Source organism: Choristoneura fumiferana, chromosome 2, assembly GCF_025370935.1.
Source record: "Choristoneura fumiferana chromosome 2, NRCan_CFum_1, whole genome shotgun sequence".
Lineage (NCBI taxonomy): Eukaryota > Metazoa > Arthropoda > Insecta > Lepidoptera > Tortricidae > Choristoneura > Choristoneura fumiferana.
In genome coordinates this window covers 8,537,581-8,554,207 of record NC_133473.1, presented here as the reverse complement: position 1 = coordinate 8,554,207, position 16,627 = coordinate 8,537,581, and the positions used below count along the sequence as shown (strand labels likewise).

At 39.5% G+C, this 16,627-nt stretch overlaps 2 protein-coding genes across 2 annotated transcripts in view; both read left to right on the top strand.

Annotated features, from left to right (window-relative positions):
- The window catches only part of LOC141442392 (uncharacterized), a 94,218-nt gene that overhangs the window by 45,647 nt on the left and 31,944 nt on the right, over nucleotides 1-16,627 (top strand). The gene's annotated exons all lie outside the window — the stretch shown is intronic.
- On the top strand, nucleotides 5,504-10,579 carry LOC141445486 (uncharacterized; the record flags this gene model as incomplete). The annotated part of the gene is given in 3 exon segments (XM_074111324.1): nucleotides 5,504-5,689; nucleotides 8,956-9,137; nucleotides 10,469-10,579. Coding segments are annotated over 3 exon segments (428 nt in total), but the record flags the coding sequence as incomplete, so codon positions are not given.

Here is a 16,627-nt window from a genome sequence, read left to right as displayed (position 1 = left end):
TTTTGTTGATAAAAAATTGCAGGTATGTAGAGTGAACGATACTGAGTCGTAATAACATAGCCTCTCAAAATGTCCCAATTGGTTTGTATGGAAATTTCCTGTTTTGTTACCAAAACTATGGATTTGCGGTAACAAAAAAGGAACTTTCCATACAAATTAATTGGGTCATTTCAGGAGACTATGTTATTTAAACTCAGTAAACGATTCACTCTATCTACCTGCAAATTTTTCCCAAATCGGAGTCGCAAATCAAATGTACAAACTTTTTTAGAAATGCTCATTTTGGCACTGTAGCTTGCTGTGACAAAGTACCAAACTGTTCAGCTACCTATGAGCTTGACTGCTTCGAATTAGGTTTGATGCAACATCTGTCTCCGATGATGACGTGTTAGCTAAACTGAACGTGCCCGTAGTCTGCAAATACGACGGACTATTTGCGGTAGCTCTAGTTCCTTCACAAGACCTTGAAGAAAGAACTGCGTTATTTTTCCGCCTTTGTACCTTTGCAAGAACTGAAGATGCTACTGCGAAAGGAACAAAGACAAAAAAATAAACGCAGTTTTTCCTTCTAGTCTTGTAAAGGAACTAATGCAAAAAAACGCAGTAGTTCCATAGCACGAACATCCAAAGGAAGCACTGCCAATAATCCAGTACGCACGACTACAACTCTGCTGGATCGGATAAAAATCCTAGCAGATAATACTTACAATAGGTAGTTATATGATACGAATTGACAACTGTTTTCGACTCGAAGGTAACAAAGGGAGTGTAGATGATTTTGGAACTGCTCGTAGTCTTCTGCTGATTGTGCCAAATCATCGGTTATGATTATCCTAACAAAATCAATTTATAGAGATATGTAGGTACAAAATTAGCACGGGATAGTTTTTTACCGCAATTTGATACCAGTTATCGGCGAGTGGGTGAACTTTTGCTGTTATGTAAGTATTTCGTAAGTATTTATTTATACCTATAAAGGCAAAACATGGCCTAAAAATGCATGAGATTTGGCAAACATACAATTGGAATTATGGAATACTCCTTGAGGATCGCAGAGGTGCAAGAAGTTTTTTTTTAATTCAAATACCTACACTACAGAATAGATTTTTTCTTCAACGGGAGCGAAGCCGCGGGATTAAGCTAGTAATTATATATACGAACTGAGAAATCCAGATGCAGAAGCCTAGATAAACTCTTCGTCAACTCTTTTCATGGTTAGCAACTTATTAATAATTGATATTAGCAGCTTATGATTACTAATTCTCTACCAAAAGTCTTACCACAGAAATTGAGTGATGATGATGATGATAATTAGGGTAGTAAACTCTGTATGCTTTTTATTACCTCTTTTGATAGAAAGAGCTTACACGAAGCACTGTTCATAAAATATTAGGTATGTCTAAAGGCACTGTTACGCTCGTTACTAGCATGCTTATAAGAATGCTTATGAGCATGCTCATGGACTGAAGCAAACGCGTTCACACTTGCTTATTACCTTTCCCCCTTCCACCCCGTCTCGAGCTTGCCACTAATAAGCATGCTCGATAGTAGCATGTCCTGTTCACACATGCTACTAGCTAGCATTTGCTCAATAGTAGCATGCTTTCTTGCTACTAAAGAGCATGTGTAACAGTGTCTTAAGGGACTTTGGCCTTACGGATGCCCTTGATAAACTTGATTGCCTGTGCATTCCTGTGCGTGTCGTACAAGGTGACTAAGAGCCCTGGTGGCAGCGCTCTCTATTGCCAACTACGAATTCCAAACTCCAGCTCTGCGGCGTGGAAGGTAAGGACAAACCACCGCACTATTTTCCCAAGAAACTCGTCCTGTAGATTTGCTACCGATTTTCAACCGACGACCATGACCACTTTAGCAAGAGTAGTAACTACGAAAAGTAACTATAAATATAACCTGAATAATAGCAAGACCATCAACCAGGACAAGAAACCGTGGTCAGAATCTCGGTAATTTCTCAATTTATCGTACACATATTATGAACACTTGAAAGGCGTTTGGCTCGTATTATAATATGCGAACAGTTATCCAAGACCCTGCTTCTAATTATCAATAAAATACTTATAGATTTTATAGGTCGTAGTAAAATTTTCGAGTAAAGTACAGTTGGTACAAAATTTCGTGACTCGATAAAAAAATGTGAATATTACTCGAAGGAGTACCCCGATCGGGTAGCTAAGTGTCGCAAAAGACTTTCGCTAGCTGGCGCTGTCTATTTGAGTGTGTGCGTGAGCTCCTAGTGTCCGTATACGGCCGCAATTGACGTTCAAAGTAAAGCACCTCGTTTGCGGCTTTGGCGGAATATTTCATTTCGAGTGTGGGGTCAAAAAATCGGTTACGCTTAGATACTCCCGCCATTAGTTTTTGGTGAAATAATTCTTCATAATTTACGAAAAAACCTGAAAAAAGGAACTATTGATAACAGCGCCATCTAACGGGACATTGCTCATGAGCTAACCAGGAGCTTACCCTTAAGAGATTATTATTTATATAAATTCTGTAACTTCATTGACTTATCCTCCCAGTCCGTAAGTCTGAGTCGCATTGGCTGGATTTTTGCTTAAAACACTTTCAATATATATATATTTATTTGACTGGATGGAAAACGAGCAAATGGGTCCCCTGATGGTAAGAGATCACCACCGCCCATAAACATCTGCAACACCAGGGGTACTGCAGACGCGTTGCCAACCTAGAGGCCTAAGATGGGATACCTCATGTGCTAGTAATTTCACCGGCTGTCTTACTCTCCACGCCGAAACACAACAGTGCAAGCACTGCTGCTTCACGGCAGGATTAGCGAGCAAGATGGTGGTAGCAATCCGGGTGGACCTTGCACAAGGTCCTACCACCTGCACAAATATATTGTTTTGATCATCTTATATGTATATATATAAATATATTTATATTTCGGGGATTTCGGAAACGGCTGCAAAGATTTCGATGAAATTTGGTATGTGGGGGTTTTCGGGGATGAAAAACCGATCTAGCTTGGTCTTGTCTTTGGGAAAACGCTTATTATCGAGTTTTAGCCCGAGCAAAGCTCGGTCGCCCAGGCACTATTAGTTAAACTTAATACGACGCACGTTCATATGAAAAAGGGTCTACAAGTATTCCTTGTTTCCTTATGAGATTCGAAACCCTAGAAATAAAGGAACAATGGGTTCATCATAATATTTCTCAAACTGTAGTCAAATCTAACAAATAAAAATAATAACTGTGCGTATTTCTATGTATAGTACACGTCAAACTTAAAACAATTAAAAGACCAGAACTGACTCTGTCGTCTTCACCCTACTTTAAGATTGATTTAAGTACTTACTACATCTTCAAACAAACTAAATTCAATTAACCATCCCCTTTACATTGTACCCGAATTTAAACCACTGCAATATAACAATTGCAGCTACCACACGTTGATTCATTCTAAACCCTTTATCTAACACGATAAAACAGAAAATCAAAATGTATGGCGACACAGACAAGAAATTCCAAGAAGGTGTTAAGCGTGACAGTCTAATGAGTGGAGGCGACAGGCGCGTTCTAATTCGCAGGGCAAACATCGCGGGTCAACGGACACGCTTGAGCTTCTGTGTTTTGCCGCGCGACAGCTTAGAGTGGACATTCTTTTGATTTCGTAAGCTGGGATTTTTTCCTTTGTACACTCGCCATATATCTGAGCATGAACTCTAATGCCTTGAAAATAGAGTGCATGCTCCGATATTTTTGACTAGCTTGGCTGCTCAGAAATATCTGATGGCGAGTGTACTATCGACTAAGTAGGTATGTACAGCAGCCATCAGATATTTCGGAGCGGCGCGAGTGGTCAAAAATATCAGCACATGCACTCTATTATTAAGGCATTAGAGTTCATATTGTATCGATACTTTTGACCACCTCGGCCGCTCAGAAATATCTGATGGCGAGTGTACTATCGACTAAGTAGGTATGTACAGTAACCATCAGATATTTCGGAGCGCGGCCAGGGTGGTCAAAAATATCAGCACATGCAGTCTATTATTAAAGCATTAGAGTTCATATTGTAACGATACTTTTGACCACCTTGGCCGCTCAGAAATATCTGATGGCGACTGTACAGTCGCCATCAGATATTTCGGAGCGGGCTAGGTGATCAAAAATATCGATACATGAACTCTAATACCTTAATAATAAAGTGCATGTGCCGATATTTTTGACTACCTTGGCCGCTCCGAAATATCTGATGGCGACTGTACTATCGATCAAGTATAGGTATGTATAGTTGCCATCAGATATTTCGGAGCAGTCAAGGTGGTCAAAAATATCGGCACACGCACTCTATTATTTTGACCAACTTGTCAGCTCCGAAATAACTAATTGCGACTGTAGGTATCGTGAACATTTTGTACAAAAATAAAGAAACAAACTTGAGATACATAAACGTACGCAAGTGCTTTATATCGGAACTTCCTTAGTGTTCTATACTATCTGTTTGTCACAGAACTGTCTCTTAGTCACTACCTAACAGTAATAATAGACAGCCGAAACTCATGTATATGTGCATATTTATTACCGCAACAACAACGAAAATTATAATAAAAATTAAAGGTGATCCCAACCAAGCAATATAAAATAATCACTATGTATGCATTTTCTTAGCAGCAAGCAGGGTTCTCCTTACATTAGACCTTTGTAGATACGTCCGTTTAAAGCGTAAGTTAAGTATATTTTGACATGCCTACAAATTTGAATTAAATCCTCGATGCGCGAGTTTGACTCGCACTTGACCAGTTTTTTAAGCCAATCCCAACATCAGAATATCAATAATAAGACTTAATGCCATATTAAGTAGTCAGAGAAAAAAAAAATTTTTGGTAAAAGAAAATTTTTGGGCTGACTGCCCATACATTGTTACCCAATGGCCAATCGACCCCTCCTACTAAGTGGGTATTCCAAATTTATTGTCAATCTGACTAGAAGCGAAGAAGACCTAGGCTAACATTAAATTGTTGACCTATGCATGGTGGGTACTCCAACGGCTACTGTACAGTCACCAGTATTAATATCTGCCCCAGCGGAGCGTGAAAAAATACCTAACACGTCCTTCCGGCCCTAGAAATAGAGGCGTATCAGATATCTACGAACGCTTGTTGTGTCAGATATTGGTGCTGGTGACTGTACACTGAGCACAAACTTTTTAGACCAAGCATTGTATGTGTATGTGTAAGGGAATACACTAGCTGGCGCGGGTGCAGGTAAAATATGTCGCAAGCGACTAGTGTAATTAACGCTGCTTATACTATTTTTCAACAAGAACCCACCCGCTCCGTGCAAACCGCGTCAGCTAGCGTCGACCCTAAGAGTTCTCATAAAATAATAGAACAGATACAGACGATTAAAAATTAAAACCATTTTCACCCTCACGCGTTCACAAAAGAAATCCCAAATGAATAAACCATCCACTCTATTCCTGTCGCTCGAAAAAGATCATTCGTATGAAAACCCGCGACGGACGAGTCGAGTATTACGTAGTCACTTAATACGTTTATGTGTGAAAAACATGAGGTGCCTCAAATTACTTACGATTCTCCTTTTCGCGATAGAGAGCGACAGTGATTGCCCAAATGTTAGAACGGAGTTAAGTGGTATTAGAAAGAGACGGCACTTGGTGTTTCCCGAAGGTACTAACTTTGCGGTAAGTTTTTTTTTGTTTACATTGAAGAATTAGAAAAGTGCGGCTTGCGGGAGTCCTTAATGTCATTATTTCGGGACGCGTGATTCACTAATAGGTATACCGGGTGGGCCCTTTGATAGGAGCAAAATAATTAAAACATAGCTCGTACTCATCAATGGACGACATAATTAGTTTTTATTATGTTTATTGCACTTTAAAGTTTGTTAGAAGAAGCAATGTAAAGGAAACTTTTTGATATTTGTAGCGTGACTGATGTCGTCAATACGGTATTTGACAACTCCTGAATTTGCCATATCTTAATATTATTATGAAAATATAGATATACAGACATGTTTAGCGAAGAGAAAACTTAAATCGGTTGAAAATTGGATTTATAGTGATTTTTTGAAAAATCTATATACCTGTCTCTTTCTCAAACGCTTTTCTCTGTACAGCAATTATGGCGCTACTGGCGTGTGACGTCACATGCCAGTATGTCTTTCTCTGTCTAATCTTGAATTTCAAACCTTTATAACTTTGTTATTTGTAAAGGTAGCTTAAAAAATGTTTCTCTACTCGATAACCGGCATTGTGTAGTTTTCATTTATAAAACATATACAAAATAGTCAAATGCCGTATTCAATTAGGCTTTAAATTGGCGTACATTAATAATTATATTTAAATTGTATGAAAAAGAGAAAATTTAAGGAATCCGTTATTGATAAAATTCGCTGAACTAATATCGTTCACAATGTTTTAGACTATCGCGGTCATTACTAATTTTGCACAGTTGCATGCGCCACGCCACGAGCTTCTCTAAAATCAAGGTACGCGGAACAAAACCCGAATTAAAATCATAAAATAACATAACCCTAAAAATTTCATTTTTTAATACTTACAAACTTTTTTGCTGACTGTACTTGCATTGTCACCCAAAGTACATTTGCATACCAAATTTTAAGTCGATGCTACAGATACACATGTAGAAATAGAGAAAAAAAATATATATGACCAAATTTGTAGAAAATTTTATGTAGAAACTTTTGTCCGAAGTAATCATAATGCTATTTGTACAAATATTCGAGATATGAGCAAAAACCTAAAAAAAAATACCTTCAACCCCCTTTTACACCGTCAGCACCCCCAAGCCCCCCCCCCCACCCTTGAGGACTTTTAGTATATTCATTTGGATACTGTAAGGTATAAACTGTACCAATTTTCAAAACTACACGAGTTTTTTTCCCCTGATTGTCCATATTCGGCTTTATTTGATCCTATTAAAACTTAACCTACGTTATAGAGCTATACAGCATGATCGTTAAAAAAATCTGAAAAATACGGTTTCTGCGGCAAAAATTATGACAAACATTACATTGTGACTTAAAATAAATAAATATCACGGACAATTCACACCAATTGACCTAGTCCCAAAGTAAGCTTAGCAAAGCTTGTGTTATGGGTACTAAGCAACGGATAAATATAATTATATGGATAGATACATACAAACACCCAAGACCCGAGAACAAACATTCGTATTTTTCATATTATCTGTTTTTGGTAACATTAATTATCTGACATGTCATGAAGATTGATTCTCACAAATCTATATTAATAATTTCGTCAAGGGGTACGGTAGACTCGAACGAAATGCACATCAAATTGAAGAGCGTAAAAAATTAGTCAATCCGAGTCGACAACTTGTAGGCGGAAAATTCTGATTATCGAGTATTTTCCATATAAACTTGAATAAATTACTAAGTATATAATGGCGTTGCGAAGTAAACATGTCAAAGTCATCACATCAAAGTGGCGTTAGTGTCACGTCATCACGTCACGTGTCACAGGTTTGCATTTCGTTTCGTTCTCCATTGTGACCTCTTAAGGGTCCCACACACGGTACGATTCGTCGATTTTCATCAGATCGATCGTACAGACGAATCGTGCCGTATATGGGGCCCTTTAGGTCTAATTTCTTTGATTATGAGAAAGAGACATCGTATTATTTGGGCAAATAAGATTTAGGAGAAATATCTACTAGAGAAATACCGATACATAGGTTAGCTGTGAAAGTACGTTTGTAATAATATAAGGCTAGGAATATACGTCAGATTTTTCGATAATTACACTGGCAAAAAAAAATTCAAACATGTATTATGAGTCTACGTTTACCCGAGCGAAGCCGGATTTTCATCTAGTATCTTATAAATTGTGCGTTGACTCCAAATGCGAGGAAAGTTTTTCTATTTAACTCGGTGTAATAAAAGGTAATTAAAAGTAATTTGGGGAGGCCTATGTCCAGCAGTGGACGTCTTTCGGCTGACATGATGATGATGGTGATAAATTTTATTGAATCAGGCGTTACTCTGCAGAGGTCCATATCAATGAACTAAAATGTTTATGGAGGAACACTCCTCCACCTGTGATAAATAATAGGTATACCACGCTAAAACACACGAGTAATAATTACCTCGACGTTTCGATCACATTACAGTGGCTGTGGTCACGAGTAGACTGAAGTTTGGGGTGTCAAGTCTGCCTAGCAGCGCGACTCCTTCGAACTACCCGTACTCGGCCATTTTTATTTGTCACCCCATCACACCGTCACTGACACACAACACTAACAATGTCCGTAGTGTTGTGTGTCGGTGAGATGGGGTGTCAATAAAAATGACCAAGTGCGGGTAGTCGAGATACGAGTGCCGGTACTATTTGTGATCAAGTGCGGGTAGTTCGAAGGACTCGCGCTGCTAGGCAGACTCGACACCCCACACTTCAGTCTAGTCGTGTCGTGACCACGGCCACTGCAAGGCAGTTGTCTCACCGCCGGCGAGGAAACGATTGGCTATCGACTAAGCTTCTCTTTCAAGAAACGCACAAAAGATATAAGATCCTGTGTGAGTAAAAGAGACACTATATTAATAGTTGATCGCTGGCGGTTCACACTGCCGGCGAGAACTCGCTCTTACATCATTTGTCGCAGCGACAAGAGCTATAAGACTCGCTCAGCACTGTTAGCTTGGCGGCCGCACGGCTCGAGCGAGTAGAGCAAGTAATCGCCCGTCGTGCTCGAACACTCGCTTTCACTGCTCGCCACTCGTTTCTAGTTACTCGCTCTGCTCGCTTATCGCTCATCGTCGGCGGTGGGACAAGTGCCTCATGTCGTCGAAACGTCGAGGTAAATATTACTTGTGTGTTTTAGCGTGATAAGTCCTATTTGTGGTATTTTGACCATGAGTGGAAATCACGAAAGTTATGGTGATACCGATTGCCGATTTCCTCGTTTTCAGATAACTATATCTCTAGTAAAAGCGTTCATGACGCACGCTCCGTCTGGCTGGAACGTAGTGCTCGAGATCGACGTGTTGTTCCCCATGCCTGATGCCAACTTCACCAACGCTTCCTACAGGAGGAAGCTGCACCATCGTCAAAAGCGTCAGTTCTGGGAGAAACTGCAGACTGCTATAGACTTGTAAGTAATTTCAACGGGCGCGTAACTGATCGCATAATTTTTGTTAGTCATAATGTTCATTTGACATAATTTTTTTTTCGCCGAAATCGTAAATTTTAAATAAATTTGATAACTAGCTGTCAATACGATCTTTTTTAGGGTTCCGTAGTTAACTAGGAACCCTCATATATTTTTAAAATCAAACAGACCAAGGCACAAAACTTATTAATCCCACGAAACGTGTGGTATGCCGAAATAAAGTAAAAATTTATTTTTACAAAAAAACGACAAGCGAAAGAAAATTATCTATCTACAGGAGCTACATTATAAGTCTATTATCGATAAAAATGTATGTAATATGAACCATCCCAGAAAACTTAAAGTACCCAATAGCGCAGACTTCTCCCCGTGAGTGTCGTAAAAGGTCAATAAAGGATCTGATATAGAAAATGAGTTGCAGCTCTTTTTGTTCCCAAGAACTTCGGACTCCAGCACGTGGAAGGGAAGAGGAAACCACCACTCTGTTTTCCAGAGAAAATCGTCATGAATGTTGGCTTCAGATCTTCAATAGCCGACCATAACCAGTGGGCACTCTGTCAAGAGTGTACCAACTTATAAGAAAGATTAGTAGTTATAAATAAATAAATATCATGGGACACTTGACACCATTTGACCTATGGGCTATGTCCCAAACTAAGCAATGCTTCAAAAAATCAAAAAAAATAATAATATATAAACATCCAAGACCGAGAACAAACTTTCTTATTATTCATACAAATATCTGCTCCGGCCGGGGTTTGAACCTGGGACCTTGAGCTTCGTAGTTAGGTTCTCTAACTACTTGGCCATCCGGTCGTCCAGTTATAATAATAATAATAATAATAATTTATTTTTCGACCAACTTGGATCATTGAGTTAGTAATACAATTGAATAAAACTTATGCTAGTGTTAGTTAAAACATAAAGAAGGACAACTACAAACAATACATAACAAAACATCACTAACACAACATTCAGGTATTGCGCCGCACGTGTAGTTGACAGCAGTGGTTAACGTACGGGCAATCCAGTCTGTCTGCTATCATGCGCAGGACACTGTTGGCGCTAGCCCTGACTCTGCTGGCCAGAGATGCGCATCGTTTACGCATTATGGCGTAAAAACAGTCCACACGCGCCTCCGCGAACATCCCCGAAGCGCTGCAGAATCGCGGTAGCCCCATCAGCATCCTGAACGCGTTATTATATTGAATACGCAGAGCGTTATACTGCTTCTGCGTGTAGTTTGCCCACAGGCTGCTTGTGTAAAAAGTTGTACAGTAAGCTTTAAATATATAAGGAATGTTTCTTTTCAGTCACAACTTGAACGGACAAGCCTGTATTCTGAGAAGTATATGTGAGGCTAAAACCCACCTAGCGCCGCCTGGCAAGTCCCTGGTACACGACTTGTTGAGGGTTATATTTACGTAAGTATTTTTTGAAATCATGATCCCCCTGATTTTAGCCAACGAATTGGGATTGGGATTGGGAAATATCAATGCTTTTTTTTTCTACGCAAGAATTAATTATTATACACAGTGGCGTAGCTATCTTATGGCCAGGTGGTGCAGTGCACTAGGGCCCCGGAGCTCGGGGGCCCTGTAACCTAAGCTTTGTAAAAAGAGGAGCAAAAAAAAAAAATCTTGTGAGCAGGCTTGAGCCATTTTTGTTCAAAATATTTTTGAAGGCCAATATAAGTTCAATCTACGTGGAAAGAGGGGATGAGGGCCCAATTCTATCTCTATGCACCGGGGCCCTTATCCACGTAGCTACGCCATTGATTATACACCAATTTCGATATTTTTCACGCTAATCAGATTTATGTAAATTAATAATTGAAACTATTTTTTTAAGACGTCTTAGTTTAATCTAGGTCTGCCACAGTAATGTTTTTATACATTTTTTATTGCCACTGACAGTGTCGTTATGTCAGATTATGGGTCCAAATCGAATTCACGCGTGAATTGTCGAGAATCTATTTTCCCAGAATAAAATACAATTTAGACTGTCCTACGTCATCAAAATCAAACGAACGTTATTAAGTATTAAATATAATGACCCGGATAACTCACGTCTTAAATCGAGTTTAGCTCGACATGTTTCGGGCTAATCCGTAGCCCTTCGTCTTCGGAGCACATGTCGAGCTAAACTCGATTTAAGACGTGAGTTATCCGGGTTATTATATTTAATATGAGTGAGTCTCACGGTAGTTTCATGTTCAAAACGTTATTAAGTACTTATTTAGAACATTATATTAAAATTAAATAACTACAGGAAACGATTTAGAAAGCATTTCTCTCCGACTGGTCTAAAAAATAGACAGCTCGAATTCGAAGTAGTGTTAATTTATATACATCAAAATGTCTGTGTAATTTACACAACCACAATTTCAAACTCACAACATTTATTGACAAGAAAAACACACTACATCACAACAAAAACACAGTAAAAACATAAATAGGAGAAGAGAGGAAAATAAGAGATAATGTGCTGTAGTGTGATGCCAAAAGGACTCAGCTCAGCATATGCCGTAGCCCTGCAACCAGAGCTGCAGCGCTGGTTTTCAGCTGAACCCCGGTGAGTGTGCACCCACGTAACCAATTTGACACTACGCAGGTCTCGGCTGAATTAGTGTTGCCAGCAGCGATTATTAATCGCGATCGTAATCGAGCTAAGCGTTCATATCGATGATTGCCTTATAATCCGCAGACGTGACGTGAATGGTTGGATGAAGTAGGATCATTCGTGTTCCTGCAATTTAGACGGCGTGTGTAAAGCTAGCTATGCACGTAACTTATTAAAATTGATCCTGATTTCTTGGATGTGCTTCCTTGAAGCAGAAGGTCAGATTTATTTACAAAACAATACAGCATTGCAGTAAAAATCAATAAAATGGCTCGAGTTTAAATCGTTAAGGATGTGGTTCCTTGAAGTGGAATGTTAGATTTGCTTATTTATGAATAACAAGTTGCATTATTACAGGAATACGCTGCAAAATTCAATTATACTAATCGCTGTCTCGCGGGAACTATGCAATCTTCCGGGATAAGAATTATTCTATGTCCTTCCCCGGAACTCAAACTACGAGTACCTACGTGTATACCGAATTTCATCTAAATCAGTTCAGCGGTGTAGACGTGATGAGGTAACAATTAAAAAACAGAATTAGAAACTTTCGCATCCCACTTATTGCTTACCTTAGAAAATGTTCATGTCTATACCTGTGTTTTATGTACTGCTAACTGTGTTGGTGTGCAATAAAGAGTTATTGTATTGTACTTATAAATGCGCCGGACGGGGACGGGGGAAAACTGTACGGAGTCCCGGGGTAACGGCTAGTTTATAGTAATTAATTAATTGCAATAAATAAATAAATAAAACAAATATTTAATTTAGTGGGACTTCCATGGCATTTAAATTGAATTTAAACATATCGTGAACAGCGAGCCTTACTACACGAACCGCAGAATTTTAATTGCTCGAGAGAGTTAGAGAATCAATTTATATTCCTGTTGCGAGTGAGCTATCTCTTTCTCCGCGTTTCATCGGCTTGTTGTTGGTTAACTCGGTGACGCTTACTGAGAATAGAATATAATTAACAATTTAATTTGATGTTTGTTGTTGACTTTGATCTAGATTCTAGATCGACTAAAGTCGGGAATTGTATCTTTGTAAGTGTGTCACTATCAATTTGGGTTTGAGGTTTGGTTTAAAATAGGAAGCATAAAATATTTATCTAATACTTACCTTAACCCTTAACTACCTACGTCCTGTTTCAGAAACACAACCACCTATGAGTGGTCTAGAAGACCACTAGTTTTAAAGGATATACATTAATAATAGAAATTTAGTTTAAATTTAATAAAAAAGTAATAAATAAAATTTTAACATTCTATGCTATTTATTTGCAATAAACATTACAAAATAAATCAATAGTTTTTTTTAATAAACTTAACACATTTCAGTACTTCTCTTATCCCTACTGTAAAATTACTTAGCCGAAATCTCAAAATCTAGGTATCTCAAAATATAGGAACATAATTAAGATTATTATTAAAGTTTCATCAAATTTAATGATCAACTAAGTTATTTAACTGATTTAATTTTACAGGAACATTTTATTTTTATAAATTCTTCTTCTTCTTCTTCCGCTGGCGCTACAACCCTCTGTGGGTCTTGGCCTCCTCCACAATTTTCCTCCAGTTGTCACGGTGCCTGGCAACCTTCTTCCAGCTGGTAAACTTTCCCATCCTCCTGAGATCTTCTTCCACACAGTCACTCCAACGCTTTTTAGGCCTGCCTCTCGGTCTCTTTTGTTGCGGCGTCCACTTTGTCATTACTTTTACGGCCCTTGTGTCCGGCATTCTTTCAAGGTGACCCGCCCACCTCAGTCGCTGCGACTTACAAAACCTGACGATGTTCTCGTGCCCGATAAGTGCGTCCAGTTCATGGTTCATGCGTTGACGGTAGATACCGTCACACTCTTTCACGGGACCATAGATTTTTCTCAACACTTTCCTTTCGAACACGGCAAGCTTCATTTCGTCTCTCTGGGTTAAGGTCCAGGTTTCGCAGGCGTAAGTCACAACAGGCCTGATGATGGTGTGATAGATGGTGAGTTTCGATTTCACACTAAGCAGCTTAGAACTTAGGGGTTTGGCACATGCGTAATAGCATTTGTACCCAGCAACTATCCGTGCCTTAATCTCCTCGTCAGATCTATTCTGCGAGGTAATTGTTGCTCCTAGATACTTGAAGCTGCTCACGCCGCTTATGGTTTGATTGCCGATGTTAACGTTTTGTGGCTGTCCAGGCTGTCTAGCTGTTGCAAGGTACTCAGTCTTGGATGCATTTACACGCAGTCCAAAAGTAGCGGCTTCGGTCTCTAGCGTTAGACAGTGGTCGGCCATCCTGTTTCTTGACCTGCTGGTAATGACAATATCATCAGCATACGCAGCGAGTTGAGAGGTGTTGTAGTCAATCAGGCCATTAATATTCAATTTACGTGTGGCAGCCTCAAGTGCCAGATTGAAGACTATAGACGATAGTGCGTCTCCTTGTTTCACTCCCGAACGAATTTCAAAAGGCTCGGACAGGTCATTCTGTATTCCTACAACAGCTTTGGAGTGCTTTAACGTTGCTTCGACTAGCCTAACCAATTTGCTAGGCACGCCTAAATGCAGCATGCTGGAGAGTATTTGTGTACGGTTCACACTGTCAAATGCCTGCTTGAAATCCACAAACATATGATGCAAGTTGATGTTGTATTCATATGCCTTTTCCAGTGTTTGCCGCAGGAGGTGAATCTGGTCCACAGTAGAGCGATTAGGTCGAAATCCGCATTGGTACTCTCCCAGTATCTCCTCAGCATAACCACAGAGCCTCTTATAAATGACTCCCGACAGAACTTTATAAGCCGCTGAGAGGACTGTAATACCTCTGTAATTGCTACAGGTACTCTTGTTTCCTTTCTTGAATATAGGTACAATAATACCTGAATTCCACTCCTCGGGGATTCTTTCTTCCTCCCATATCAGAGTAACGAGTCCGTGCATTCTCTCCACGATATCGCTTCCTCCTCTTTTGAGTAGCTCTGAGGTGATATTATCAAGCCCTGGTGCCTTGTTGTTTTTCAGACTACGAATGGCTAGATGGACTTCCATTCGCGTGGGTGGTTCTAGCCGTTCCTCAACGTCGAAGAAGATGGGTTCTTTATTTGTTGCTGCATTTGATATGTTTAGGAGTTCGTTAAAGTGTTCCCGCCATCTCCTAAGCACGTCTGCCTTTTCCGTGAGTAGACTCCCTGACTTGTCTTGGCATGCGTTGGTTTTGGGTTGGTATCCCTTACGAAGGCTGTTTATTTCCCTATAAAAGGGGCGTGTAAAATTACGTGCCCTCAGGTCTTCCATTCTCTTAAATCGCTCTCTTTCTGCATCCCTTTTTTTGCGCTTCGCTAATTTCCTACATTTGTTTCTCTCAGTCCTATAAAGCTCTCCGTTCCTTAAACTGTCGCTTTGTAGATATCTAAGCCGCATTTCATTCTTTTTATTAAGTGCCTGCCTATATTCTTCATCAAACCATTCTATATTTCTTGTACGTTTTGCCTCCCCAATAGTATTTTTGGCTGAATCCGTGACCGCTGTTTTTATATTCTGCCACTCTTCATCGATGTTCTTGGACGGGACATATTTAGTTAGTTGTCTTCCTACTTCATTTTCGTACAAAGTTTCATTAGTTGTATCTTTTAGTTTGTCTGTGTCCCATTTTATGCGTTTCTCACCTTTAGCGTTCTGAATTTTACAAGTTTTTTCCTTTAAAGAGGCAACAACTAATAAGTGGTCAGAGTCACAGTTGGCACCTCTGTATACTCTAACATCTTGAACATTGGACAGTCTACGCTTGCTAAATAGCACATGATCAATTTGATTGTATTGAGCCCTACCGGGAACCTTCCAGGTGCCTTTGTGTATATTTTTGTGTGGAAATTTCGTACCACATATAAAAAGATTATTTGCTACTGCAAAATTGCACAAGAGTTCTCCATTGTCGCTGGTGTCTTCATGCAGAGAATGTTTACCAATCACGTCCTCATATACATTCTCTTTCCCCACTTTTGCGTTGAAGTCACCTAGAACACAAAGAGCATCATATTTCGGCACTTTACTGCATAGTGTGTGAAGTTCCTCGTAAAACTTTTCTTTGTCTTCGTCTGATGCGTCTTCCGTTGGTGAATATGCGCAGACATATGTAGTATTGTAGAGCTTTCCTTTGACTCGTATTTTGCATAGTCTGTCACTGAATGGTTCAAAGCCCAGTATACAACTTCGAAGCTTCTTGCTGATGATAAAACCAGTGCCGCGGTATCCCTGAATGTCGGCACAGCTGTAGTGAAGTGTATACTCGTCTTTATCTATGGTGCCAGTTCCTTGCCATCTGATTTCTTGAAGTGCTATTAAATCGAGGTTGTATTTCCTCAGTTCGCAGCCAACTTCATCCATTTTTCCAGCTTGTAGCATAGACTGAACATTCCATGTACCGATTCGTAGGCTTAATCGTTTTTCCATAAGTCTTTGCCGAGGTCGTTGTGTTTTAAGCAATCCGGATTTTTCTGTATTGGACTTCGGAACGTTTAGGTTTTTACCTTGTAGGGTTGTTGGCCCTACGAAGAACCCTCCTCCTTTACCCGGGCTTGGGACCGGCAGTGCGCGAGATGCAACACAGGCGGAATTATTATGTTATCTAGGTATCTCAAAATATAGGAACATAATAAGATTATTATTAAAGTTTCATCAAATTTAATGATCAACTAAGTTATTTAACTGATTTAATTTTACAGGAACATTTTATTTTTATAAAATTAGAAACCCTCAAAACAACCATTTTTGTCGGCAATCGATAATAATTTTCGAACATTCGAGACTAATTAGTCTCTTGCATTCACTGATGACACTTATTTTAACCACCTTTTGTGACTG